The sequence below is a fragment of the Amblyomma maculatum genome, chromosome 3, assembly GCF_055883805.1.
Source record: "Amblyomma maculatum isolate TAMU_Amacu chromosome 3, ASM5588380v1, whole genome shotgun sequence".
In the NCBI taxonomy this organism is placed as follows: Eukaryota; Metazoa; Arthropoda; class Arachnida; order Ixodida; family Ixodidae; genus Amblyomma; species Amblyomma maculatum.
The window spans coordinates 108,702,977-108,728,528 of NC_139346.1; the positions used below are offsets into that span (position 1 = coordinate 108,702,977).

The window sequence follows — 25,552 nt, forward strand, 5'->3', positions numbered from 1 at the left end:
TAAACGACCACAAGTGATCCCTTACATACATAGAGTTGCACTGCCTGAACAAGGTGGCAGGTAGGTTTGAGGTGTCAGTTGTGTTTTCTGCGCACAAAAAACTCGGTGGGTTATGTGCATTAATGGGGAGGAGAAAGAAAGGACAATGCGATAAGAAGCATGTAAAGAGTTTTATTGGATGTAGGGCGGGAGTGATTTATGAGATTCCACTGACGTGCGGTAAAGTATATATAGGGCAAACTGGAAGATGCATCAATGATAGAATGAGGGAACACGAGTAGTCCATAGAAAATGGCAAGGGGTCAAATTTACCCCTGCACTGTCAGAAGTGCAAGTGTGAGCCGTTGTTTAGCAGGCTTAACATTTTAGGGAAGAGTCGGGATAAGATGGCGCGCGAAATTTTAGAGGCGTACTGGATACAAAAGAAAGAAGACAGATGTATTAGCGAAGCTTCGTTGAGTTTACGTAATAAAGAATTTACTTTTATTGAGCAATCCTCTTGAGTAATGCAAAGAACGAGATTATTATCGGGCCTCAAGCTGTTATTCTTGGCCTAAAGCTGTTATTCTTGGACACCTCTCACGAATTGTGGCCATGGTAGTTTAAAGAATCTTTTCCCTCAAGTACATGGACTTCGTGGCTTCGTAGACGTTGGCAGGTTAAAGTTTTTCAATACACAGGGACTTCACAAGTGATGTGTTGTGGATGGACATGTCCTACTGTACATGTGTGGTGATGGTTATTATTGTGTGACTATGTGACTATGTGGTGATCTTTGTGACTGTACAGCGTCTTATGAGTTTCTGGGCAAAGCAGAGGTGTGGAGAAACAAGACAGTGTAGAATTGGTGACTGCCATGCTTGGACGATGTTTATGTTCTGCGAGGAAGAAAGTGCCAATATCCCCTTGGCAAAGAAGAGGAAGATGAGAAGATGTACTTGAGTGTAGAAGAAGAGGAGTGGTGAAGAGGAAGTGTTTTCAGATCGTTATTACAGTTGGTAGTGTGCGCGTGTGTTGTGTCTCTTCTCTTGTGTTTGTGTTTGTTGCGCTACACTTCTGAATACTATGTCGCGTCGCACGACCAAGAACGTCCCTTTTTCTCTTTGCTACAAGCAGAGATGGAGCGGAGGACGCACAGAGGAAACTAAATCGCTTACAGCCGTGAGTGACCTTTTCGGGCAAACAGCTAAAAGGCGCGACTACCGCTTTACACGAAAGAAACTTTTCTACGCTACATCTGGCTACCTTATATCGAGCTAGACTGTGTTGAGGTTGAAGGCCTTTGCAATATGTCTCCTTCATCAGACTGTTCTGAAGAAGCATTGAAAGTTTTGCTACAGAAATACGAGGACCAGTTTAAGGGCTAACCGACAATCATATTGCAAGGGCAGGCAAATCTTTTCTTCAAAGATGACCATGGAGCCAGTTTCCTGGAAGCAGAGGGAAGGCATGGACTCTGCTTTAGCGCGAAAAGTAGGAGCTCAAGTAGAATGAAAGAGTTGAGAATAATGTCGCACGTCACCACTCGCAAGTATGCTACGCCCGTTGTTCAGTTATGAAGAGCGAGATCAAATACTATATGTGTGTATAGTGTATAATACTATAGTGACCATCATCCTATTGTGATCGGTATCTATCCGTCACAGGCCCGACGATTACGCCGCAAGTGTACAGTTGTCCATTGGGACAATTTCCGCGCCATTCGTCAAAATCACTTTGTGGAGTCGGCACCATCGCTTCTAGACCGCATAAAAAGCGCACTAAATGAGGCTACAACCATTACCTGGGTGGAGGTTGGTCGACCAACACCGGATGTGCCTCTGCTCAACTTGTGGGCTGCTCGTCGACAAGCGGAATTGACTGCAACCAGAGACCCAACTTCTGCGCATGCACGTACAAGACTAAATTACATTACTGCTAAGGCTCGAAGGTATGAGCGTGATCTCTCACGACGACAATGGCACCTGTGGTGCGAGTAGGTCTCCACACAGTCATCGAATGCTCGTCTTTGGCGAACTTTCCATGCCACGGAGCACGGTTGTCGTCGTCCTGATGCAGCGGCCACAGGATGCTTTGCAGCAAACTTGTCTCCGAATGATTTCGCAAGACAAGCAGCGCGCAAGTTTTTCCCCAAGTACGACGTGTTGCCTGCCCCAGTTACAAGAACTTACTTGTGGGGCATGCCAGCCCATGTCGATAAGCTGCTATCTGCTGCCGACACCGAGGGAATCGCGAGCCCATTCTCCATGCCCGAATTGCTTGCAGCTATAGATGAAGCCAACCGAAAGACAGCGCCCGGTCCGGACTCCATTACGTACGAGGTTTACAAGAACCTCAGTGGTGATGCACTTCAACTCCTTGAGACCATTAAGAAGGTATGGCTAGACGGCGATGTACCAGACAGCTGGAAATCGGCTATTGTGATCCCTATTCCGAAGCCGGGGAAAGAACCAACAGACCTAAGCAACTTTCGACCTATTTCCTTAACGGCAACAATTTGCGAGCTTGCTGAGAAAATGCTCGCCACGCGAATCTCGTGGTGGCTTGAACATCACGGTTTCTACCACCCGGCCCAGATTGGCTTTCGACCATCTATAGGCACAGAAGACGGATTGGCTGTCTTGGCGTCCTCAGTATTACCATCAACACGCAGCCACAACGTACGCACCGTCCTCGCCATGGATGTAGAAAAGGCTTACGATAATATCAGTCATGCTGCCATGCTGGATTCAATTGACATTCTTGATTCACCAGAGTACGCATATTTGTAAAATCTTTCCTTGTAAGTAGACAATTTGCAATACGCCTCAGTAGCGAGGCCATAGGATCGTTTGTCCCTCTTCGCGGCGTACCCCAGGGATCTGTGTTGTCACCAACATTATTTAATATTGCGTTTATCTCACTTGCATGGCGGTTACATGAAATTTCTGGTGTTAAATTCTTAATATACGCTGATGACATCATGATGTGGAGCACACACAACGACCTACTGACTCAATCATCGGCCCTGCAATCAGCTTTAGATATTGCGTGCACATATGCATCTTCCATTGGCCTTGAACTTTCCGCCAGTAAAACTACGTTCATATCAATCGCCAACCGCTGGGGCCGCCGTAAACTATCGGCAACACCAATTCGTCTACATCTATCCGGAACCCCACTTCAGGAAAGTTCAACAGTAAAAATATTGGGCTTAACAATTCATGAGTCAGGAACTGGAACTACATGGCTGTCTGGCGCTGAAAAACAGGCGTTACAGACACTGGGTCTGATTAGACGCATTGCTACAAAAATGGGCGGCGCTCGCTCAGATGTTGCGAGACAGTTGGTACGGGCAGTTGTTCAACCGCGCCTTGTTTATCAAGCCCAATTTCAGCATTGGGCAAGGACGCAATGGGATCGACTTGACGCTATAAATCGAGAGGCAATGAGGGTCATCACCTGCCTCCCTCGCATTACACCAATCGTGGCGCTCCAAGAAAACGCACAACTAAACACAATAGATGAACTGGTGCAGCAAGCTTAAGGCCACACTCTCTCACGCAACGTGCGCTCTGTAGGCTTATGCTTCGGCACATTCCCTACTACCACCGCCATTGCCAGGTCTTCCTCCTTGGCGTTTTGTACAGCTGAGCGATAACAAGCCAACTGATTTACGCTGACCAAGAACACAGGAAACGGCGTCGTTACTTCGTGACCGAATTATGGAACATGACGCCCGCTTGCCACATGGTTTCATTATAACTGACGTCGGCGCAAGCATCAAAGCCTGTGAAGTGAAAACAGCAGTTTACTATCCTAGCAAATCTTCATTGAACAAGACGTCAACATTTCAATTACCGGAACCTCCATCTTCTTTTTGTGCGGAACTGCTTGCAGTGCAAGAGGCGCTTCGCTCTGTGACCGCCATTCCCATGCTTTCCACGGCCCGTATTATACGTACAGATGCCCTCCAGGTGACAAAGCTACTTAGACGCGTTAGTAGCCCGGAAATCTGCCAGAACATACAGTCTAGCGGCTCGCATACCGAATCCAATTCATATTGAATGGACCCCGCGTGACCTTTTAAGTGCTCAAAGCCAAGTGGATTCTGCGACCCGCCTTTCAAACTCAACTTCGACATCGGCAAACCTCATAAAATTGCACAATGCCACCCTGCTTTTAACAAGAAAGGAGCACCTCCGGCGCCGTACACGTGCTCTTATACCTCCGTGTACGGTAAGCCTCCCCCGCGGTCTAACCCGTGCAGAGGAGGTGGCGCTTCGGAGGATTAGAGTTGGGGTGGCCCTAACACTAGCAGTGATCCGAAAGTGGCCACAATTTTGGTATTTATATCCACACCCTGGGTGCCCTATCTGCGAGTCTAGAAATATAGAAGCTGACATCCATCACCTACTGTGGGATTGTCCAGCGTTGAAGCCAACGCGGATCCGGCACCTGGTGGCAGCTGGCCTCTCCCCCCATAATCCGCAGTCATATGCTGTTTGGACACTGGGACCGCATCATCGTTCACTCCTCGATTTCATTGCATCAGCCAACCTTTTTTCATTTCTTTGACCACACCCTTCATCCATCATAACATTCCTTTTATGCCCTGAGGCAATAAACTTCGCAAAAAATACTATATTGCCACCTAGCGTTGCCAGGTGGCGCATGACTGTGTGAAGAAAGACGATGTTGAAAGGACGACAAAGTGTTGCTTGCTCGCTTTCGTCTGTGCTGCTTGCTGCCGTTGTGTCTGGGCTAATCCCCTGCTATCCTGGGTATCCTGAATCACTGTGTACGTGACATTATGGTGGAGCTGATGGGTAATACGATCATCTATGCAAGAGTCTCCATCTGAAAGACGTCGCGTGAGCCCTATGCCATTGGACACCCCAGTGCATAGCTCCAGTCGACGGCTCCAGGGACTGTCTTTGAAGCTCCAGCCATTAGCAGCCGCCATGGCATCCAGTGCTTCTGCTCAGCAAGTAACGGACGTCGCACCGGCCTGTAACTACACCTTGCATGCCACTCGGGTACCGAAATCTTTCCATGCGGACCTCTTTGAGGATGTGGAGAACTGGGTCTTTCAGTTTGAACATGTCGCTGCTTTCAACCAGTGGGACGATGCTGCCAAGCTAAGGAACGTCTACTTCAGCCTTGAGGATGGCGCCCGTACCTAGCTTGAGAACCGAGAATAAGTGTTAACATCGTGGCGGGAACTTCGTTGTCAACTGCTCGAGGCTACACTATAGTGCGGATCGTCGCGAACATGCAGAACGTGCCCTTCACTCTCGCTTCTAGATGCCGAATGCGAGTGTCCAAGTGTGCCTCGAGGACATGACGCGCCTCTTCAGGCGAGCCGATACCGCCATGCCCGAGGACAAAAAGGTTAGACACTTGATGCGTGGTTTGAAAAAGCAGTTGTTTGCAGGCCTTATGCGTAACCCACGGTCGACTGTAAACGGATTCCTTGCTGAGGCTACCACAATGAAAAGGGTACTACAACAACTTGCCATTACTTATGGCCGACCTTTCCATACTGGCCCAATCGTGCAATCATTTTCATCTTCCGAGTGATATCCTGATGAGTTGTGCGAACTGATTCGCAGCGTCGTGCGCGAAGAACTCGAGAAGTTCTGCAACCCTCTGCAGCCATCGCCAGCTTCTGTTTCTGCTATAGCGCGGGAGGAGGGGCGACAGGCGCTCAAAAGCCATCTTTCGCCTGTAGTTACGATCCCGCCTCTGCTGTGGGGGACCGACAACCGTCCCACATATGCGGCAGTTCTGCAGAGTCAGACTCCCTCTTGACCACCGCACATTTTCGCGTCGCCTACAGTTCCGCTGCCCTCGATGCAGTCAGTGCAGTATTTCGACGATCGTCGCCTGCCCCAAAGCAAAGCCGACAATTGCCGCACGCCTGACCGCCGTCCGCTCTGCTTGCACTGCTGTGAACAAAGCAATCTCTACCGAGATAGTCCGTATTGACGCCTGGGTCTTCACGGCTTTCACATTGACTCGCCTCCTCGCCGGTTTGGTCAAGACCCTGAGTTATTGAAGAGTACCTGGCGGAGCAGCGTTGTTCATCTCGTTCGCAGCGTCAGTCCCGCTCCCCTTCGCCAAGGCGCTCCTCGACTTCCACCCATGGTTCCTCGAGAGAGGGGCAAGGACGCTCGTCGTCTAGCCCTCGTCAGGAAAACTGAAAACAGCGACCTTCGGGGGTGAGGCCGCTGGTAGTCGCTGCGTTGAAGACCTCCTGTCGTCGCCGCTTCGATCCGACCGAGAGCTGCTGGTACCGTCGCCTAGGGAAGCCAAAAGCGTTTCTCTGGACATTCCTGTTATTTTAGACGGTCGTACTACAGTCAATGCATTAGTGGGCACTGGTGTTGATTATTCGATTCTGAGTGGCCGCATGGCGACTGTTTTGTGGAAAGTGCTCAGTGCTTGGCCAGGTGTGTACCTTCGATCCGCCGGCGGTTATGTAGTTACTCCAAAGGGGATGTGCACGGATCGCATTCAGATTAACGGATGTACGTTCGTTGTTAGTTGCGTCGCTTTGAGTGACTGCTTCCGTGACCTTATCCTCGGCATTGACTTTCTGCGAGAGTACGAAGCAGTTATCGACCTGCGAAATAGACTAATCACACTTTTGAAATATGGGACAACCTGCCGAACAAGATAGTAGCAGTCCTTGCAATGCTTTTGGTGCGCTGGATAATTAACTAGCTACTGCCAAGCTGCAGGCGATAGCAGAGGCTCCGCGTCTTAGGGACAAGCTGCCATTGGGCTCACTGCCGGTATTTGTAAATTACAACTGGAAGCTTATTTCCTATTTCTGGCCCCGTCGTGTGACACACGGTATCTGAACTGTAATCTCTTACGTGCTACCCAACGATGAGCCTTATTCCGTCGCACATGCTGTTCGTCCTTTATCCTCAAAGTTAGTTGTAGCAAATTGTAAGACGGACGACCTCTTGTTCTCAGTTTCAAAGCTTCCACTATTACATTTTCCGAGGCCCGTTGTCACGAAGAAGTCAAGGCGGACAATGTTCGGTTAGTAGAGAGGAATGCCAACTATTGTTGCTCGGCAGTAGACTACTTCACTACAATTTTCAATAAGGTAAAGGCAACTTTTCTAAACGTCGCAAAGATTTCTGAACTTGCTCGCCTTTTTCGAGAGAAACGGAAGAATGCTCAGGTTTTAATTTTTGTCGCACACATGCACTCCCTGTCATTCAACTGTCGTGGTGCGGAACGAGAAAATTCATCAGATCCCAGATCCCGTGCTAAGAATCACTACACCGCTCGACGTGAATGGATCGCTAAGTACATCGGCAGAAAAGAAATTTAGTTACAGATGCTGCGACGTTGTATTCAGCTTCCATGCTCCATTCTTGGAATTCGTGTCACCATTCCTCAAACATTATCAGCCTCAAAGGCCGGATATATGAAGAGATGTTCTACCTCTTCGGTGAGCATTGCGACTGTATCACTTCACCATGCTCGAAGACAGGCATGTCATTATGCCACTTGCCTGCGCCTCCTTCGCCTTATGAACTTGCAAGAACTTGGTTTGAAACAAAGAAGGCTAGTGTTAAAGCTTGGTACTAATTCGAGCGGCAGATACAGATGTTCACGATAGCGTCGTACGGAAGGACAGCAACAAGCTACAACTGCATTCGAGCTGGCTACATTTTAGCCAGCTCGAATGCAGTTGTAGCTGGAACGTCGTGGGTTCGGTTCCCACCATCGGCACGTTGTTTTTTCTTCTACTTTGCGTTTAATTATCTTTCCCCTAAACAGATTACATTACTAATCTCTGGGATTATTCAAGCAAACATTAAAAAAAAAGACATAAATTACAATTCCCAACGCTTTCCTTGTCCTCTCCGACTGTTGGCTTCTTTCCTTCATGTATTATAACGAGCACCCTCATTTCCCCTTAATTGATCTGCTTGTAGCTTAGGGGGGTCTCGGTTCTGGCAGTCTTGAAGCCATAGGTAGCGTAAGAGGGTTCTAGCACAGCTTTCGCCCTCGCTCTTGATCACGTTCTACGTGACGCTGGCGGTAACAAAGAACGTTCCACGTCCGCCGCCTTGGCTAAGGGTGGCGCTGGTGAACACTCTCAAGGTTCGTATACAGACAACACAAATACCCAAGAAAGTAGCAGGGGGGACAGCGGCCGATGTAGCTCAGTTGGAAGAGCACCGGACGCGTTATTCGGAGGTCGTGGGTTCGGTTTCCACCATCGGCACGTTGTTTTTTCTTCTACTTTGCGTTTAATTATCTTTCCCCTAAACAGATTACATTACTAATCTCTGGGATTATCCAAGTAAACATTAAAAAAAAGACAAAGTACCATCCCTAACGCTTTCCTTGGCCTCTCCGACTGTTGGCATCTTTCCTTCATGTATTATAACGAGCACTCTCATTTCCCCTTAATTGATCTGCATATATCTAACTTAGCATGACTAATGACACTTGGTGCTGCACTCGCAAAATGAACTGGATATCGCTGCATGAAATACGATGCCAAAAGTATGGTCTGTGGTCCTTACTGAACTAGTATCCTTCACAACAGCCGAAAACATTGCATTAAAGCATTGAATTTATGAGACTCCTGGGTGGGTATATGAGACGGGCCTGACATCGTCTCCGGTGTGTTATAGAAATGGTGTGTGTGGGGATTAGATCACTACTTTATGTTTTGTTCATGAGCACCACTGAAAAGTGTATGCTGTTAGCTTCTATCAAGAAGATTAGAGCGCCACACACTCCACCTCAGGACATTTTCTTACCTTGCGAAAACCGGTCATGCAGAAAAATAGGATATCTTTTAATGCCCCTCCAAGACTCAGAGAAGGACTCCAGAAAAGGACCGCTGGAGTTGGTTGACTTTAATGTGAGACTGTGCGCATAGCGATGTAGATCAGCCAAGGCTCACTTACGGGCCTGACCTGTGGACCCTATTTGAAATTTAGTTGCCCCTACTTGGATGAGTTGTCGGCAAAAACCGCAAAGCGTTCGCCACATCTCGCTAGCAGGAACCTTATTTCTTAGCATTAACAGCAAAAAGCATAGTGAAACTTGACAGCGGTTACTTGCGTCAAGCCGTTTATATGGTTTATATAAGGCCGCGAATTGTTGGTGAAATTTGGATGGTCGTTTATATGAAATAAGGTCTGTGCCCCAACAACTGTTACCTCTCTACAAAGGGGGAAAGATAGTTTCACAATGAAGTGGTATGTAATCTAAGAGGGAATGGGCTACTGCCGATAACAGTACAAATTTAATGTTGAATATCTCGCTGCTTTTTAAAAGTACCAGTTCTTCTTCTTTTAGAAAAGACAAACCCTGAAAATGGCCTCAAAGGCCGGAATGGGTAATAAGTGAGTCCTGGGAAGTGGCCAAAAGTCGGGGCACCGTTTGTCTGGCACAGTTTTCATTGATGTGCTCAGGGTAATAATCCATGGCTCACTGCGTCGCCTATCTCTTGGGAGAGACTGAAGCAGTTGCACGTAAATATTATACAATCAGACTTAACCATTCATAAACAAAGCATTCTCAATTACTTCACCTTAAGTATTCAGTATAAGTGGTTTCATGCTGAAAGTTCAAGATAACAGTTTTCATAAACGCACTGATAACATCCACTCATGTACAGACAGCAGATCACAAAATATATCTTCTTTCTTTCAGTCAACTGTTTAACGGTTACGAGATGCTTTAGGTAGTAGCCGCCACTACGTGTTTTAGAATTAAACGCACCGGTCTGGTACGAGCAAAAAAGCAGCTTTCTACACGACTAGCGTTATTATGTAAAGTGCCGATTTCTCCGAGGCAAAAAAATAATGAACTGCACATGAAGTTAAGTCCCGCCGCGCGCGAGCCTGAAAGACTACGCACACTCTTCGACATGGACGATTTTTAATGCTACGTACCGGACTCCACCTGTGGATGCCCATTGCTCGGGTTGCTTCGTTGAGTCTGGGATGCAGCGCTAAATCCTAATTCATAAGAAACGCCTTCCTCTCAGAATTACCCCCTCTCCTATCATGTGACTGAAAATCACGGGCAAGAAAACGCTCCACCCACATCGTCAAGGAGCACATGTGAGGCCTCCTCTCTTCAGCGAGCCGCGCGAGGGAGCAGCAGTCAGAACATATGGTGATTCCCAGACACTGCAGTGGCTTCTTTGCGCCTCATAATCTTTATTTTATCATTGGCACGCATGTGGAATTTGCTGCAAGAGACTGCACTCACTTGATGGCGCACAGAGATGTATTTTCTGTTTAATTATAATTGCATTAATTTGTTTCTAGCATACAGCTGGAGGAGAGAGGTGCAGGGTACCGTTGAACATATAATTGAGTAGCACTTGGAACGGTGTGATATGCCCAAAGTAACGAGGTCTACAATTTTATTCTAGACGTCACGAATGTATACTTCAAGCGCAATTACTGGAAATGGGTACACAATATATTCATGGTGGTCAGCAGAGTCGCGTGAGCGAAATTATTGCTACATATTTATCTCGCCCAATGCTAATCTTCTCTCCGCATTTTGAGCTCGACTCAGGCGTTAGGTTCAGGGCAGTAATTATATAATATTTTATTTTGAAAAATCAATCATTTTTAATTTGGACATTATATATAATAGGTACCAAGAAAAATATTCTGCTAAGAAGCCCCGAACGTCAGTGCATATGACAGAAAATGGAAAGGCAATAGGTCGGCTTCTAGCGAACCAATGCATTTATTTTACACATTCCTGCCGGGCATGCATGTCAACACTACATCATGGCGTTGTAGAACAGATGAAGACAAATAAGAGCTAACCGAAGAGCAATGACGCTATTTTAATACACCCGCTTGTCAGGAATTGTTGTCTATGTTTGTGCACGGCATGCCAACCGATCATGCGCGGAGCACAAAATACTGCATGCTCACGGAAAGAGCCTGATGACACACCTACGGCTGCTATTAGTGCAGAGAGCAAGGAGATACAAGTGTCCTCATATATAACACAAAATATATATGAACTGCCATATTACCTGCCGCACACAAAGCACAGAACTAATTTAACAGTTGCCTACCTTCCTCCCTGAAAAGATGGCAACCCTTTAACAACCCCGGTAATGCGTACTGGCAGTCATATAAATAGACTGCTAGAGAAATCGCCCCATTGTTCAGTGCCAGCAGAACGACTGGGCATTTAATCAGTTTATCTGTATTGGAAAATATGGCTTACCTCCTTCACTAAGTTGCACCTCCGCATTGCGAGATAAACTGCGTTTGCCAGTAGCGTTCACTCGGTTCATGAAGGCTGGCCTTCGCAAGACTGTTGTTGTCCTCGATGTAAACGTGTACGTTTAATAGTACAAAGTTCTTTGCTTTGAACACTTGTTTCGTGCTTTACGAAGTCTGCATTGCACACAAACCTTGTCAAAGCCGACTTCTTTTTTTTTTTTTCATTGAAGACACTCATTGATTGCTTACGCAGCCCCGACACCCTACAGCGCGACCCAACCGTATTTTGTCAGTGGGCGTCGGCCAGCACTCTTGAAACCGAGGGGAATGCGAATCGTCTATCTTGAGCACCGAATAGAACAAAAAGATAACGGAGTAAAAAATTGGATAAAATGAATATAGCCTGCGCAAAAGCCTAATCGAATAAAAATCTATTATTGCGACAACAGAGTGCAGATAGAATATTCTTATCAATACTGGCCAACTGCTAGAGAAGGATGTGAAGTTCGGTGAAATTTCTGATGAGCCATTTGGTCCCCCGCACAGAGTGTACGCGCGGTAGCTGCTTTGAAATGTGTGTGTGGGCAGTTGTCTGTAGTCGTGGGGACTACCAAATTGGTAAAGCCACGGTGCCACGATGGAGGCCCGGTGGCTTCAGATTTGTTGCCGGTAGCACCACCGCTAGAGCGCTCGTTCCGTCCCGCCTTACCATTCTGCCACAGGTGTCTTTTTGGCGCACAGCTCTCTACAGTGCTTACTGCGTTTGAATGTATGCAGTCGTCACTTCTATCTCCAGTAGGCGCTTTTTCTGTCCCCTCGTTTCCTTACGTGTGCGTCAATCGCTGTGCGCATGTGTATAGCTTATTGCAAAGAAGCAGGAACAAGATGCCTGACCGATACGCGATGCGGCGTCAAAGTGTTGTTTCAGCCTCAAGTGTTCAGAAAGGGAGCCTGGGTCAGCTAGAGTTGACATTAAGCGCTTAACCCTTCACATATAGATTTCTTTCTTTTGTAAAGAACTTCAATCGATTGTTCCCGTGGCATACGTTTGTCCCGTGTTCACATGTGCAGAAGAGAAAACGTATGTAAAGGTTCAGGTTCGGAAGGCAGTGACATCTGTGCTGTTTGTATGTCTGCTTGGAATCTCTCCTTTCCTCAGTCTTTGGTTAGCTGGCGGAAAACGTTTTCTTGCTTTCCTTAGCTATCGACTGGTGAGAGGTGTCGTCTGATTGCTATTCTCGCCAAGGGCAGAGACAGAGTGCTTACAAGTAAGCGCTCAAGGTTAAACGAAGGCTGTTGTGCAACGCAGGGCGGGGAAAATGAAAGAGGGTTCACAAAGCCTAGCTGGATCAACCCCGGCGTCAGGAGGACTGTTCGACGCTGAAGGGAATCCTGAAGATTTCCTTGCGGTGACTATTGCCCGTGAGATGTTCTTTACCGCACGGGCGGCAGATTGGTTTGCACGTGTGGTCGTTGGTAGGATTGGGTAGTCCACAAGATCCTCAGTTGTGCTTGCACAAACATCGACTCGATGACCAAGCTCGCCACAGCGATAGCACACCTCGCACTTCTTGAATAAGTTGCGTCCGTGGCGACGATTGCAAAAGTAGACCCAGGTAGGTACTTGGTGCTGAGCGAATGTGATGAGTACTGTGATGGTGTTCCCGAGCCGCCGAAATTCGAAATGCTGAGGCAGATGATCTCAAGACCCAAGGAACCGCCAAGCGAATCACGCTCCAGCGCTGATGGGACCGGCAACGCTCCCAGTTGCCGATGGGACCGGCAACGCTCCGAGAGCCAGCAGCGGCAGCCCCGAGACCGCTCAAGCTCTCTTCCACCACTCCAGTCTCCCGCTTCACGGATGGGCTCTCAGGGGACCTCCCGGACCAATTTCGGGCCACCTGCAGTCGGCCAGCAGCAGGGGACTCTTCTCATCCTTTGCAGCAGCCACCTGAGCTACCACCATTTCTACCCGATCTACGAGAATGTCAAGAACTGGTGAGTACGCAGGAAGGGACTCCCACTACTCTACACACACACAAAGCGATTATGGAACTAACAGCAGTCATCCAACAACTGATAGTCTGAGTAGAGGCTCTCGAAAAGCCAATGGCCACACTCACTCCGTTTCCCCTGTATCCTCAGGGATCATATGTATCAGTACCTATGAATATCGCTCCTCCCAACCAATCCGCACAAAAACGCAAAGCAACGCCCGACAACTGGTATTATCCGACACCGACTCACCCGCGGAGGGTTGGCAGGCGCATTCTGCCAAAGTTGAGGAAAGCTGCAACCTCATTCAAATTCGCATCAAGGCTTTAGAAGCTCACATCGAACGCTCACTTAACACAATCGGCTCACAAGTCACGCAACAATTTGAGATGCTAAGCAAAGCTATAGAAGCACAGGGCAAACTCCTCGTTGCCGTGGTACCCGCGGCCCTGCGCCGACACCCGTTCAAACCCCACAACTCTACCAGCCTAATCATGGCGAGCAGCTCGGGTAACACCACCATCTGACAGTGGAACTGTCGTGGGTTCGCGCGTAAGCGTCCCGTCCTCCAGCAGTTCCTCACCACGAGTGATCGCCCTGAACTAATAGCTCTCCAGGAAGGCGACAAGAATACGACACTTGCCTGTTCGAGTACATACCTATCAGAACGAGTGAAACCTCGTCAAACGTAATCTCACTGTCCTCCAACACAATTTAGATCCAACTTTCCCCGAATGTCTTCTTAGAACTATTACCTTGACCCTCGCCCGAACGTTGCATTAGTCTGTTTATAATTTATGTCTACAGCCCTCCCCGAACCCATATGGATATTTTTGGTCCGCTTTTCCTCAAAGCCCAGCAGATGGAGCAGGTGCAACCCCTCCTCATTCTCAGTGACTTTAACGCGCATCACCGTGCTTGGGGCTACCAGTACGACTCTGCTAAAGGTCGAGGCCTTTGGAATGACTGGCATACGCACCAGCTGACCCTTGTCACTAACGTGTCCTACCCCATTAGACACGGTACGGGCCTACACCTTGATACAACGCCGGATCTTGCCTTTATGACCTCCGGAGTTAAAGCGACTTGGTGTCACACTCACGAAAACTTTGGGAGTGATCACTTCGTACTCGAAATCGTGATAGACGAGCACACCAGGCAATGTACGCGGCCGGCTCAGGTGATTGACTGGGACTCCTTGTGGACGCACAGGAAATAGCAGGACAAACCTCCCGCTATTACTGACATCAAGGGGTGGATAACCGAAATTGTCAAACAAGTGGCCGACGCCACACAAACCGTCGAATTAGAGGACAGTGTCCCACACTGCTACTTACCACGCCCATCTGTGGGAGCGCAAGAAGGAAGTCGCTCGAAGCTCTACTTGCCTCTCGGAAATGGGACCGCGATATCCGACGTAGACTGGCGCGCGCACATACGAATATCGAGAACTATGAAATAGATCTCACTCGACAGAGCTCTCACAGCATCTGTGACCAGATGAACAAGACTCCTAACGCTCGTAACACGCGGAACCTCCTTCGACATTTACTCGACCCAGCTGTAGGCGAACTCCAAACATGCCAACAGCTCGAGCGAATCTTCCACCAGTATCCTGGCATGTCTAACAGTTCAAACAAGAGCTTATAAATACTTACATCCGTCCCGAACCAGCGACCAACCTCCCCTTCTATCAGGGCGCGGAGAATCTCTATCTAGACGATCCAATCACTTTTGCGGAGGTCCGAGCAGAACTGAATCGCCTCAATACGACTTCGGCGGCCGGCCCTGAGCGCATTTCAAATAAAATGCTTAGGAATCTAGACGGTCACGCATCCATTCGTGCTCTTACCGGCTATTTTCAAGAATATTGGACCAGCGGTACCATTCCTCAGGAGTGGAAATGCTCCAATCTAGTCCTCATTCCCAAGCAGGGCCAACCACCAACCTTGGCCAACCTCCGGCCCATCTCTCTCACGTCCTGCGTTGGGAAGCTGATGGAACACGTTATCCAGACCAAACTCTCACGATACCTTGAAGACAACCATCTTCTACCTGACACAATGCTCGGCTTCCGCCCTCATTTAGCAGCCCCGGACATTATGCTTCTTCTCCATCACCCAGGTAGTCATGAGACGTACACTAGCCACGAAAGTCATCGTCGGCCTCGATGTTGCCAAGGCATTTGACAACGTCCTCCATGAAGCGATTCATCGACAACTTCAGGCTGTCGGTGTTGGACATTATACGTATGCGTACATCCGAAACTTCCTCACCGACCGCACAGTGCAACTTAAAGCCGGCATGGGAGATCCTTCCATCAGCTCTGCGGGAAACCGTGGCACGCCGTAAGGCGCCGTACTTTCGCCGATGCTTTTTAACGTCGCACTGATAGGCCTGCCGAAGCTACTGGACGACATCCCCCACCTGCATCACAGCATTTATGCTGACGACCTCACACTTTGGATCACGCGCGGCAGTGATGGCCAGATTGAAGAGACTTTACAGCCCTTCATCGAACGGATCGGAGAAAATCTAAGTACAGTTGGCCTCACCTGCTCGGTGACAAAGTCCGAGTATATCATCATCCCTTCACCGGGACGACGCCCCCCAAAGATACTTCCTGACATCAACCTCCAGGTGGAAGGAAACCCGATTCCTCGAATAGATAACATCAGGATCTGGATTGTCACCTGCAGGCTAACGGCAGCAACAACATCATGCTCCAATGCATCGACCAGTCGGTGGTACAGATCGGACGCCTCCTTAAGCGAACCTCCAACAAGCATCATGGCATGCGAGAGTCCAACCTCCTGCGCCTCGTTCAAGCTTTCATCTGCTTCCGCATCACCTACTCCGAACCTTACTTACGTCGCACTCGTGCCGAAAGCGAACGGCTGGAGGCGTCACTTCGAAAAGCATACAAGACGGCTTTTGGTCTTCTCATGTCCACAGCTACCCAACGGCTAGAGGCGTTACTTCGAAAAGCATACAAGACGGCCTTGGGTCTTCCCATGTCCACAGCTAACCATAAGCTCATGGCTCTTGGAATCTCCAAAACCGTGAGCGAACTGATCAAAGCAACCCTCACCGCCCAGTATGAGCGGCTCTCACATACGCTGGCCGAGCGGTACTGCAGCAAGTTGGGATCTCGGAAAGCAAAATAGCGCACTTCAAAACACAGACACAGGAAGGAACGACAACACAGCGCTGTTGAAAACACAGACACAGCGCTGTGTTGTCGTTCCCTTCCTGTGTCTGTGTTTTGAAGTGCGCTATTTTGCTTTCCAAGATGATTTACCAACTAGCCCGTTCTTCCACCCTTGCAAGTTGGGATCTCCCCGCCGAGATCGGCCCCAAGTTACGCTGAACTTACACAGGAACATGATGAAAAAAACAGCGCTACAGACGTGGACGGAGGTGAAGAACAAGCAGGACAAGCGCTGACTCGCAACTGAAGTTTTTTGGAAAAACACAGTATAAATAACCCAGCCAAGCAGCACCTAGTCACACATTAAACAAAAAACCAAATCATGATGACCCTGCACACACACCACGTTCAAGAAACCCAACCTCATTATCTGCTAAAGCGATCATTAGAGAGATCATTAGAGATCGGTAGAGGGTATAATCTGGTGGTACACTGTAAGGGGTGTGATGGCTGCCATCCTTTTCTAACACAGACAGGTATTTTGGATGCCCATTCGGAACAGATTAACCGGGAAATCATTGAGGCCAGGCATATCATGCGATTGGGTGAAAATGTGTTAGTGAACCGTCAATCGCTTTAACAGATAATGAGGTTGGGATTCTTGAACGTGGTGTGTGTGTGGGATCATCATGATTCGGTTTTTTGTTTAATGTGTGGTTTGGTGCTGCTTGGCTGGGTTATTTACTCCTGTTTTTTCAATAAACTTCAGTTGCGAGTCAGCGCCTCTCCTGCTTGTTCTTCACCTCCGTTCACATCTGTAGCGCTGTTTTTTCATCATGTCACCGTACCAAATCGCCCAGATGTCTTTTCTATTACACCGGAATATCACCTAAATCTCCGCATTCCTCCCATTCCCAAACGGATGAACCCGGAACACCACGCCGAAAGACGGGCCGACCGCGCTCGTGAATTCGAGAAACGATTCAGCGGGCGTCCGGACGTCACATATACGGATGCCTGCCAATGAGGGCAGGAACTGAAATACTATCCACAGTAGAGGATTTGCAGTCCGGGTCGAGAATGCAGCGTTACCTCTGGGAGCTGCGTTTCCTAGTTTCCCGCTAAGTGTCCGGTGTAGGAAGGCCACTAGCTGCGGCGGGGAACAGGAGAGCGGGGGTGACGGGATTGCGGGGACGGTGAGCGGCTTCGGGTCGGTGTGGGAGGAAGTTGGTCGGGTGTTTGAGGTGTAAAATGCGATGCATATGGGCGTGGTGGATTTTAGTTGCACCGATTGTTGAAAAAGCGGGGTTCTGTGTGCCAACGGCTTGCAGTATGACAGGGGGGGGGGGGGGGGGCATGTCCCACACGATGACATAAAAATCATATGATACAATTGTGTGGACATTCCGAGTCATTTAGATAGCCGTCCCGAGAGTGGAAACCAGTTCGAAGAGTTGTAGCGGCAATAGCAGGAGGTTCTGGAAGAGGGCGGATTTCGTTCATGGTGTGGCTTGTGGAGATCCCCAAGCTTGCAACCTCCTTGCGGACGACTTCTTTTATTAAGGAAACAGTAGCAGCGTAGCTAGAAGATAATCGAGGAGAACTGGGGACCACAGGTGCAGGGCCTGTAATTGTAGGCGCACGATGCGGGTTAAGTTGTCTTGTGTAGACAGCTGCCTTAAAGTCACTGAGTCAGTGCAGGTGGAACTAGCAGCGGTGTTTGGCGGGTGGTCAAAACGAGGCGATATCCGATGACGTTTAACTTGTTCGAACAGGTGACAGGTCGGTATGACGGCATCGACGGTCACGCAGTCTTTGTATAGTAAAAGGAAGGCGTCGTCAGCAATACCTTTGAGCATATGACCGACTTGGTCCTCTTCAGTTATGTCCTTGTAAACCTTACGGCAGAAAGCGAGAACACCTTGTATGTTGGCAACCTATGGTTCCGTGGACGTTTGTGCGCCTGACGTCATGTCTTGCTTGGTGGCGAGCAGGTTTCCAATGGGCTTTCCAAACAGATCATGCATCTTTTGCATTAAAATGTCTCTCTCTCATGCATCGTTTGCTTGCAAACTTGTCATGAAGTTTGTTCTGGCTGATATGTGACGTACTGCTCGTGCGCTGTGCCTGTCTGTCACGAAATCGGCGCACATTTTTATTAAGCCGGCGCGGAGCGAGACCCGTGCGTCGCCGCATAACTTCCACAAGATTCGAGAAAAACCTCCTTCCCCGCGCGAGAGAGCGCGTAGCTTTGTACGCGTCGCAGTCGCCCTCTTTCTCACCACCCGGCGATGAAGGTGACTCACCAGTCTGGAATACGCCAGAACCATCCAGAAATTTCTACGGGTCCTAGCCAATGACGACGCGCGGCTCGAAGGGAGAAAAAGGGAGCGCTTTAACCAGCGAAGCCGAATGTGCGTGCGTGCTTGCTTTAGCGCGCCTTAAGAGACAGACGAGGCGCGCCCTATTTATTGAGGCCGCGCCGCTTGTGTAGTCAGTCAGTCAATCAGTCAGTCACCCAGCCAGTGGTTGCGGCGTGTTCGCTGGTGCTTCGACTGGACTTCCGGGGATCACCTGCTGCTGGTAAGCCCACGGACCTGCCACTGAGCGGCGCTCGTCTTGCATGGCGGCCACATCGTGGCTCTCGAGGCGTCGGACTGCAACAGTGCCGGGTGAACAATTTGGTGTTTGTTTATGTAACTCTCTCGTGTTTGATCTGTTGTAAATCCACTGTGTTATTGAATACCTTTGTAATTGCATGCTTAGCGTTTGTTTTTCTGTGAACCTCTCGTCTGTGCAATTTTAGTGTTTGTGTATTCCTCTGTATCGTCTCTTGCTGTGTATAAAGTTTGTTTTGTTTGTTACCTCTGACTCCGAAGCTTACTCTGGCTTGAACCGGCGACAGCTGGGCACCAAACGGCCACCCCCTTGTGTCACTACAAGGTAGCTGAATTCCGGCTGAGCTTGCCACGCAGGTCGAGGGCATCTCCTTTGTGACCGGAACAGCTACCCCCACTCACTTTAAGGGTGTCTGGGAGTGTGCGCACCGTTAAGGGCGCATCGTTAATAATCCCCCTAATTATTAACGGGTGACACTGTCAAATAGTTGTGGTTTAGCTCTGGGTAACACTAATTGAATTGCGATACCAATGGCGGAAGCTTCTTCTGCCAGCTACATTATTCTCCTATCACGTTCTATCAGGGCGTATCACGCCCTATCACAGCTACGTTATTGGGGACACTTAAGCTCATCCTTTCAGAGTATGACGCGTGAGCGTAAGCTACCAGCCAATTGTTAGTGAGAAGGGTTCAATGCTGCTGAACCGAATGTGGAGCGAAAACATTAGCTGCCGGTGACCGAGCGTTCTTCTTCTTCTTCTTCGCGGCTGTTCAAGGTCGAACGTGGCTCCTCCCTGGACGACGCGACGGGCCTAAACCTGGAGCAATATTGCTACCGCAATAAAAAAAACCTCTATTGCGGATGCCTGAAGCAAGAAGATAAAGTAGAGCTAGAACGGAGCAGACACAGTATTCAGCTCACAAGTGTATTTAGCTCACGGTATTTAGCCCCTGCGTAATTCGTGACAACTCTGTTGGGGCCGCGTTGGTAACGGCGCGGGTTCCATATATACGAGACCAGGTTCTTTATATGCAAGCCCAGATTACCTATACTGAGTTAACTTGACCACTGGATCCCGAATGACTGACCACTACATCACTTTTGACCAAGATTTTACCATCAATATTACATTCAACTTTGACCTAAACCGTGCAGTAAAATGCTATTTCTCAAAACACTGCTATTTCCGTAATTCGTTTAGGCGTATTCGATTTTATTTAGCGTGAAATCATTATTCTGGAGGTTCTGATTTCAGAACCTCCTCAGGTTTCAGACATTTTTCTTAGCCAAATAGACAAAGCTATTCAAAAGGATCTAGATGGCCTTTCATTGAGTATTTTTCGTTACGTTGATGATTATTTAGTCCTTCTCCCTTCCAATCGGTTCAGTCTTTCTGTTGTTAATATTTTAAAGGTTTTCAAAGAAAGTGCTCATGGTTTGAACTTTACATTTGAGTTGCCCATTGATGATGTTCTACAATTTCTTGACTTATCTCTTCATTTTGGGAATAAGCATGTGTGTTGGGGTTATCACCCTAGATTATTTAAGCCTTTACTACATTTTCGCTCCGGACATTCCAAAGTGGTGAAAACCTCAATTGTCTCGTCTTGTTTGCGCTCTGCTTTAATTAAATCTTGCGAGCATAAAATTTGTAAAAGTTTTCTCGATCAAGTCAATAGATTGAGCAATTCTGGTTATCCGCTTTCTTTAATCAGTAGCAGATGTGATAAACTCCTGCTTTGGGTGAAGGGAAAGGACACAAAAAGTCTAAGTGTTGCAGCAATAGAAGGAAACCAGTGGTTCTGCCGTACGTGCACCGTTTTTCACATGGCTTGCGGAATGTCGCCAATCGGTATGATGCAGGCACAGTAATGTCAGCCCCCACGAAATTGTCAGGTGTGTGTGCCTTGGTAAGAAGAAAGGCAGACGCGTTAAAAAGTGAGCATCGCTGCTATGTTAACCATATATCTAGGTTTGTACAGTGCAGAACGCAGGTAATCTACAAAATTCCTCTTTCTTGTAAAAAAATACTACATAGGGCAGACTGGCCGTTGTTTGAATATCCGGCTTTCCGAACATAGAAATTCTTTAACCCCTACATCACAAGATAATTTGCCTAAACATTGCACGAAGTGTAAATGCCGCCCCATTTTCGATAAAACTATCATTCTTGGCACATCGCGCAATCAACGCACACGAGAAATTATAGAGGCATATCATATCATGAAAGGAGGGGATAAGTGTGTTAGCGAAGCTTCTATTAACTTAACAAAAGTAGAGATTTCATACCTAGAATCACTGGTCAAGTAGTTTTTTCAAGTGTGTATCTTTGCAGACTTGCCTTTCTCCACATTTTTATCAATTTTTGTCAATTTCACCACTTTATTACATGTATTGTAATAGGGCGTTTATTGACGCTCAGATGGAGAGCTGTGACGACAGGACCTTGCAACGGCGAGCCCAGCGTACTTCTTCTTTGTCTTCGTCGCACAACGCACAGGTGCATGTCGATGGCGATGACTATCACAGTACATTTTCCCCCCGGGTAAAAAAAAAGGAGTCATCCTGGCGACTTATGGCGCGGAAAGCACAGCGGGGTCATAGAATGGCTTCAATCGGTTCACGTGAACTGTTTCACGACCACGGCGACGCAAGTCCGCAGAGGGCGTGACGGGCTCAACTACGTAGTTGACTGCAGATGTTTGCTGGAGGACCCTATATGGCCCGTGGTAGCGAGCAAGAAACTTATTTGAAAGGCCAGGGGTTGTGGAGGGCACCCAGAGCCACACCAGTGTGTCCGGGAGATATGACGAAGCTTCGCCGGTATCACGGAGGTATTTTTGTTGCCACTGATTTTCTGTTGTGAGAGAGCGGGCGAGCTGACGGCATTCTTCTGCGTACGTGACGGCATCGGATAGCGGGGAAGATTCGGAAACGTCAGGGCGGTAGGGAAAAAGTGTGTCCATAGTACAGGGTGGCTCGCGCCCGTAAAGGAGAAAGAATGGAGAGAATCCAGTAGTGGCCTGTGTCGCGGTGTTATATGCGTAAGTAACAAACGGTAGAACTTGGTCCCAATTGGAATGGTCGGTGTTCACGTACATAGCCAGCATGTCACCGAGAGTGCGGTTAAAACGTTCTGTCAGTCCATTCGTCTGAGGGTGGTACAAGGTAGCGGTGCGGTGTATGATGCAGCATTCTTTCAGGAGAGCCTCAAGAGCGTCTGATAAGAAAACGCGTCCGCGGTCACTGAGCAGTTCGCGAGGGGCACCATGGCGAAGAACCAGGTTTTTCAGAATAAAGGCAGCCACGTCGCGTGCGGAAGCAGAGGGCAATGATGATGTCTCAGTGTAGCGGGTTAGATGATCCACTGCCACGATAATCCAGCGGTTGCCAGCTGAAGTTGTAGGAAGGGGACCGTATAGATCTATGCCGACACGATCAAACGGACGGGCAGGACAGGGCAACGGCTGCAACGTGAAACAGTTCACGTGAACCGATTGAAGCCATTCTATGACCCCGCTGTGCTTTCCGCGCCATAAGTCGCCAGGATGACAAGTCAGCCTCATGGTTGCGAAACCAGAGGTTCGCCACGTCCGTCAAATAGAATATGACGTTACTGAGCTTGTATGAGTCATCCCACTTGTTGTAGGTGCTTACTCTTTCATAGGATGACAGCCAGTCGTCGACATCTTGATCGGCCGTGCCGCTGAACAGGCAAGGGTCACGCTGGCGCACGACGCCAGCACACATGATCGTGGGTGGAACGGCCGGCAGCGTCGAAGTGTCTTGCATGGCGGTCGTAGAGGGTAGTGTACGGCTTCGCAGTTCCAGTTTGGGTGGGATCGTACCCAGCACCTCCACCAATTGTAATAGGGCGTTTATTGACGCTCAGATGGAGAGCTGTGAGGACAGGACCTTGCAACGGCGAGCCCAGCGTACTTCTTCTTTGTCTTCGTCGCACAACGCACAGGTGCATGTCGATGGCGATGACTATCACAGTACAGTATTTATAATTTTTTGTATCATATATATTCTGTTAGCTTTTCTAATAAAAAATCAGTTGTGAGTAAGCGCCCGTGTGTGTTTCCTTCTTTTTTGTCCTTGTCTTCTTTGCGCTACGTTTCCTAAAATGGTTCTGATTAGGTCCGATTACGTCATAGGTTTGATTATGCAATCGAATCAGATCGTGTAGCGTTGAAGGGTCCGAAAGTTGTAGAAAAAATATAATAGAAAGATATAAAAGAAGTGATCGCGTCAGTGAATAATATATAAAACTATAGAGTCATATGACCGAGTATGACTAGGAAAGTTGGGTATTATCTCTTCACAAGGAATTGGTGATGCAATTATATCACGTGGCTAAATATGACTAGTAATTGGTGTAGTATTTCGTAACTATAAATTTACGGCACCAATAAAGCATTTATTTAAGATTACGTGCAAATTTTTTGTAATAAGTCGTAGCTATAAAATCGATGTAGTAAGCAATAACGTACTTGCAACGAGTGGCGAGAAATAATCAGCAAAAAATTTAACCATGTGATTTCACACTGTACTCGCATGTCCTAAATGTTTGCTGTCATCGTTGTATAAATTGCAAGCATTGACGCCGCCTGTGAAGACTACGGCTTCACGATGCAGAGACACTGCTGCCATGAACGGTGAGTCATCGCCCATTTATTACACCAGAGACCACTGGTCATTGTTTTATTCAGGGTCTTGACGTTATTTTCTTTTGTGACACACTGCAACGAACAGGCAAAATGTACATTGTAATCACCTGATGAACTGATATAATTGTACTTGGAATGAAGGCAAAGCAAAACAGGACAACCACAGTGGAGGACACTACACAAACAACGCTGTGATTTTCCCTTTCTTGCTATGTCTTCATTCCAAGTACGAATCACCAACTAGCTAAGAACTATGTTTATTTTTGAAGTGTTATACCTTTGCGTACTGAGGAAGGGTGCGTTGCGTTTTGGGATCTCTTTGTGCATTTGAAACTTTTTTCTGTGCGGAATAGCCGTATAGCTCAGTGATATGCCGAAGCACATTAATCATCAAAGTCAGTGTTACTAGAGAAGTGCGCTTTGGGGCGGGGTGCATATCTTGCTTTTAATGATCCTTACCGTGTCTGCCTTCCTATATGCTTAGGCGCATGCACGTGGCTTCCGAAATATCGGTATTTTTAATGGTGACAATGCTTGGAGACAATGGTGGGTGTTTGAAGCGCTCTAATTTCAGATGCCGGTATGTCTGAGAATTTCTCTCGGGCAGCATTATCTCGCATTAAAAAAAAATTAATGTACGGATGATAACTTTGAATTATGCCCAGACGGGCGAACAGGCCTAGAGTAACAACCGCGGTAAAATATGGAGGCGTACCGCTAGAAAATTACCGAAACAGTGAGCCACATTGGAACTAGCAAGTTATTTAAGTTTGTGAGAAGGCTGAGAGACTAAAAGGGATCGGTTGGTCTATTTTCGCAAGTGCTAAAATTTGTAATTTAATTTTAGTTACCAAGATGTGATATTTCTTACAAGTGCTTCATGCTTCTTGCGTGAATGAGCTGAGATTACACCGTTTGTTCACAAGTTTTTTGTGGAGTAACACTTGGGAGCGGACCAACGAATAAGCCTGTTTCATCGCGCAAGCTAATTCGCGTTTGCGCCAGGTGATTAATTGTGTGATGCTCTTTCGTGATACGAATGTCTTATTTCTACGAACTGTGTTTCAGGATAGGTTGAGCAGAGCCTTCTCAAATTCACTCGTAAGTTCGGCAACTATGCAAGGGAGATTATTTGGCTTCCTTAAAGAAATGTGCGCGGCTTATCTTGTCTTGCGTGCCCGACATTTGTTTGAGTATTTGTCTAATGTGTCGCAAAAAAAAAGCTTTAATAAATACTTATCGATGTCTTTTTTAGCCCCGCCGGGGCGGTGCAGTGGTAAGACGCCCGACTACTGTGCCGGAGTTCCCGGGTTCGAACCCGACCGCGGCGGCTGCGTTTCGATGGAGGCGAAACGAAGTGGCGTCCGTGTGCTGTGCGATGTCAGCGCACTTTAAAGATCCCCAGGTGGCCGAAATTACTCCGTAGCCCTCCACTACGACTCCTCTTTCTCGCTTTCCACTTTCATTCCCACCTTCCTCCCTTCCCTTACGGCGCGGTTCGGGTGTCCACAGAGCAAGTGTGACAGTTACTGCGCCTTTCCCTTCCTGTGAACCAATTTAACCTATGTCTCTTTTACGATCCCATTGTACAGATCGTTGTACTATGTGGATCCATGGAATTCAGTTCTTTACTCGTGAAAAGAATGGCTGTACAGGGGAAGCGAAAACTTTCTTTTTCAAGCCCCGTAGCAATACATTAGAGGTTCAGACGCTTTAGAAATGAATGTTTTTTTTTTAACCTTGTGGAAATCACTGTTTCATATGCTGCAAGCCGAAAACTATCAAACACGTTTTATAAACACGTTTGAGAAGCCTTTTTCTTCTCGGATATTATAAAACAAAAGACCGACCAGTGGATGCATTCGTAATTTTATTTGTGTCC

General features: G+C 47.9%; 2 protein-coding genes across 11 annotated transcripts in view; one reads left to right on the forward strand and one right to left on the reverse strand.

Moving 5' to 3' along the window:
* Window positions 1–10,069, reverse strand: part of LOC146195531 (monocarboxylate transporter 4-like) — an 86,229-nt gene extending 76,160 nt beyond the window's left edge. For 3 of the 4 annotated variants that reach the window (XM_084597861.1, XM_084597862.1, XM_084597858.1), the window contains exon 1: window positions 9,924–10,069. In XM_084597861.1, the coding sequence (XP_084453987.1) occupies window positions 9,924–9,947 (24 nt within the window). In that variant the 5' untranslated portion in view covers window positions 9,948–10,069. The remainder of the gene's footprint in view (window positions 1–9,923) is intronic. The other variant, XM_084597860.1, reaches the window with a different exon arrangement.
* The window catches only part of LOC146195532 (uncharacterized), a 113,853-nt gene that overhangs the window by 24,602 nt on the left and 63,699 nt on the right, over window positions 1–25,552 (forward strand). For 2 of the 7 annotated variants that reach the window (XR_014706028.1, XM_084597863.1), the window contains exons 1-3: window positions 10,075–10,149; window positions 12,541–13,229; window positions 23,599–23,658. Coding sequence is in view for 2 of the 7 variants with exons in the window: in XM_084597863.1 (XP_084453989.1) it covers window positions 12,916–13,229; window positions 23,599–23,658 (374 nt within the window). In the remaining 5 variants the exon portion in view is untranslated. Of the gene's footprint in view, window positions 1–10,074; window positions 10,150–12,540; window positions 13,230–23,598; window positions 23,659–24,738; window positions 24,907–25,552 lie in introns of those variants that run through there. The other 5 variants (XR_014706031.1, XR_014706029.1, XM_084597864.1 and 2 more) reach the window with 4 other exon arrangements.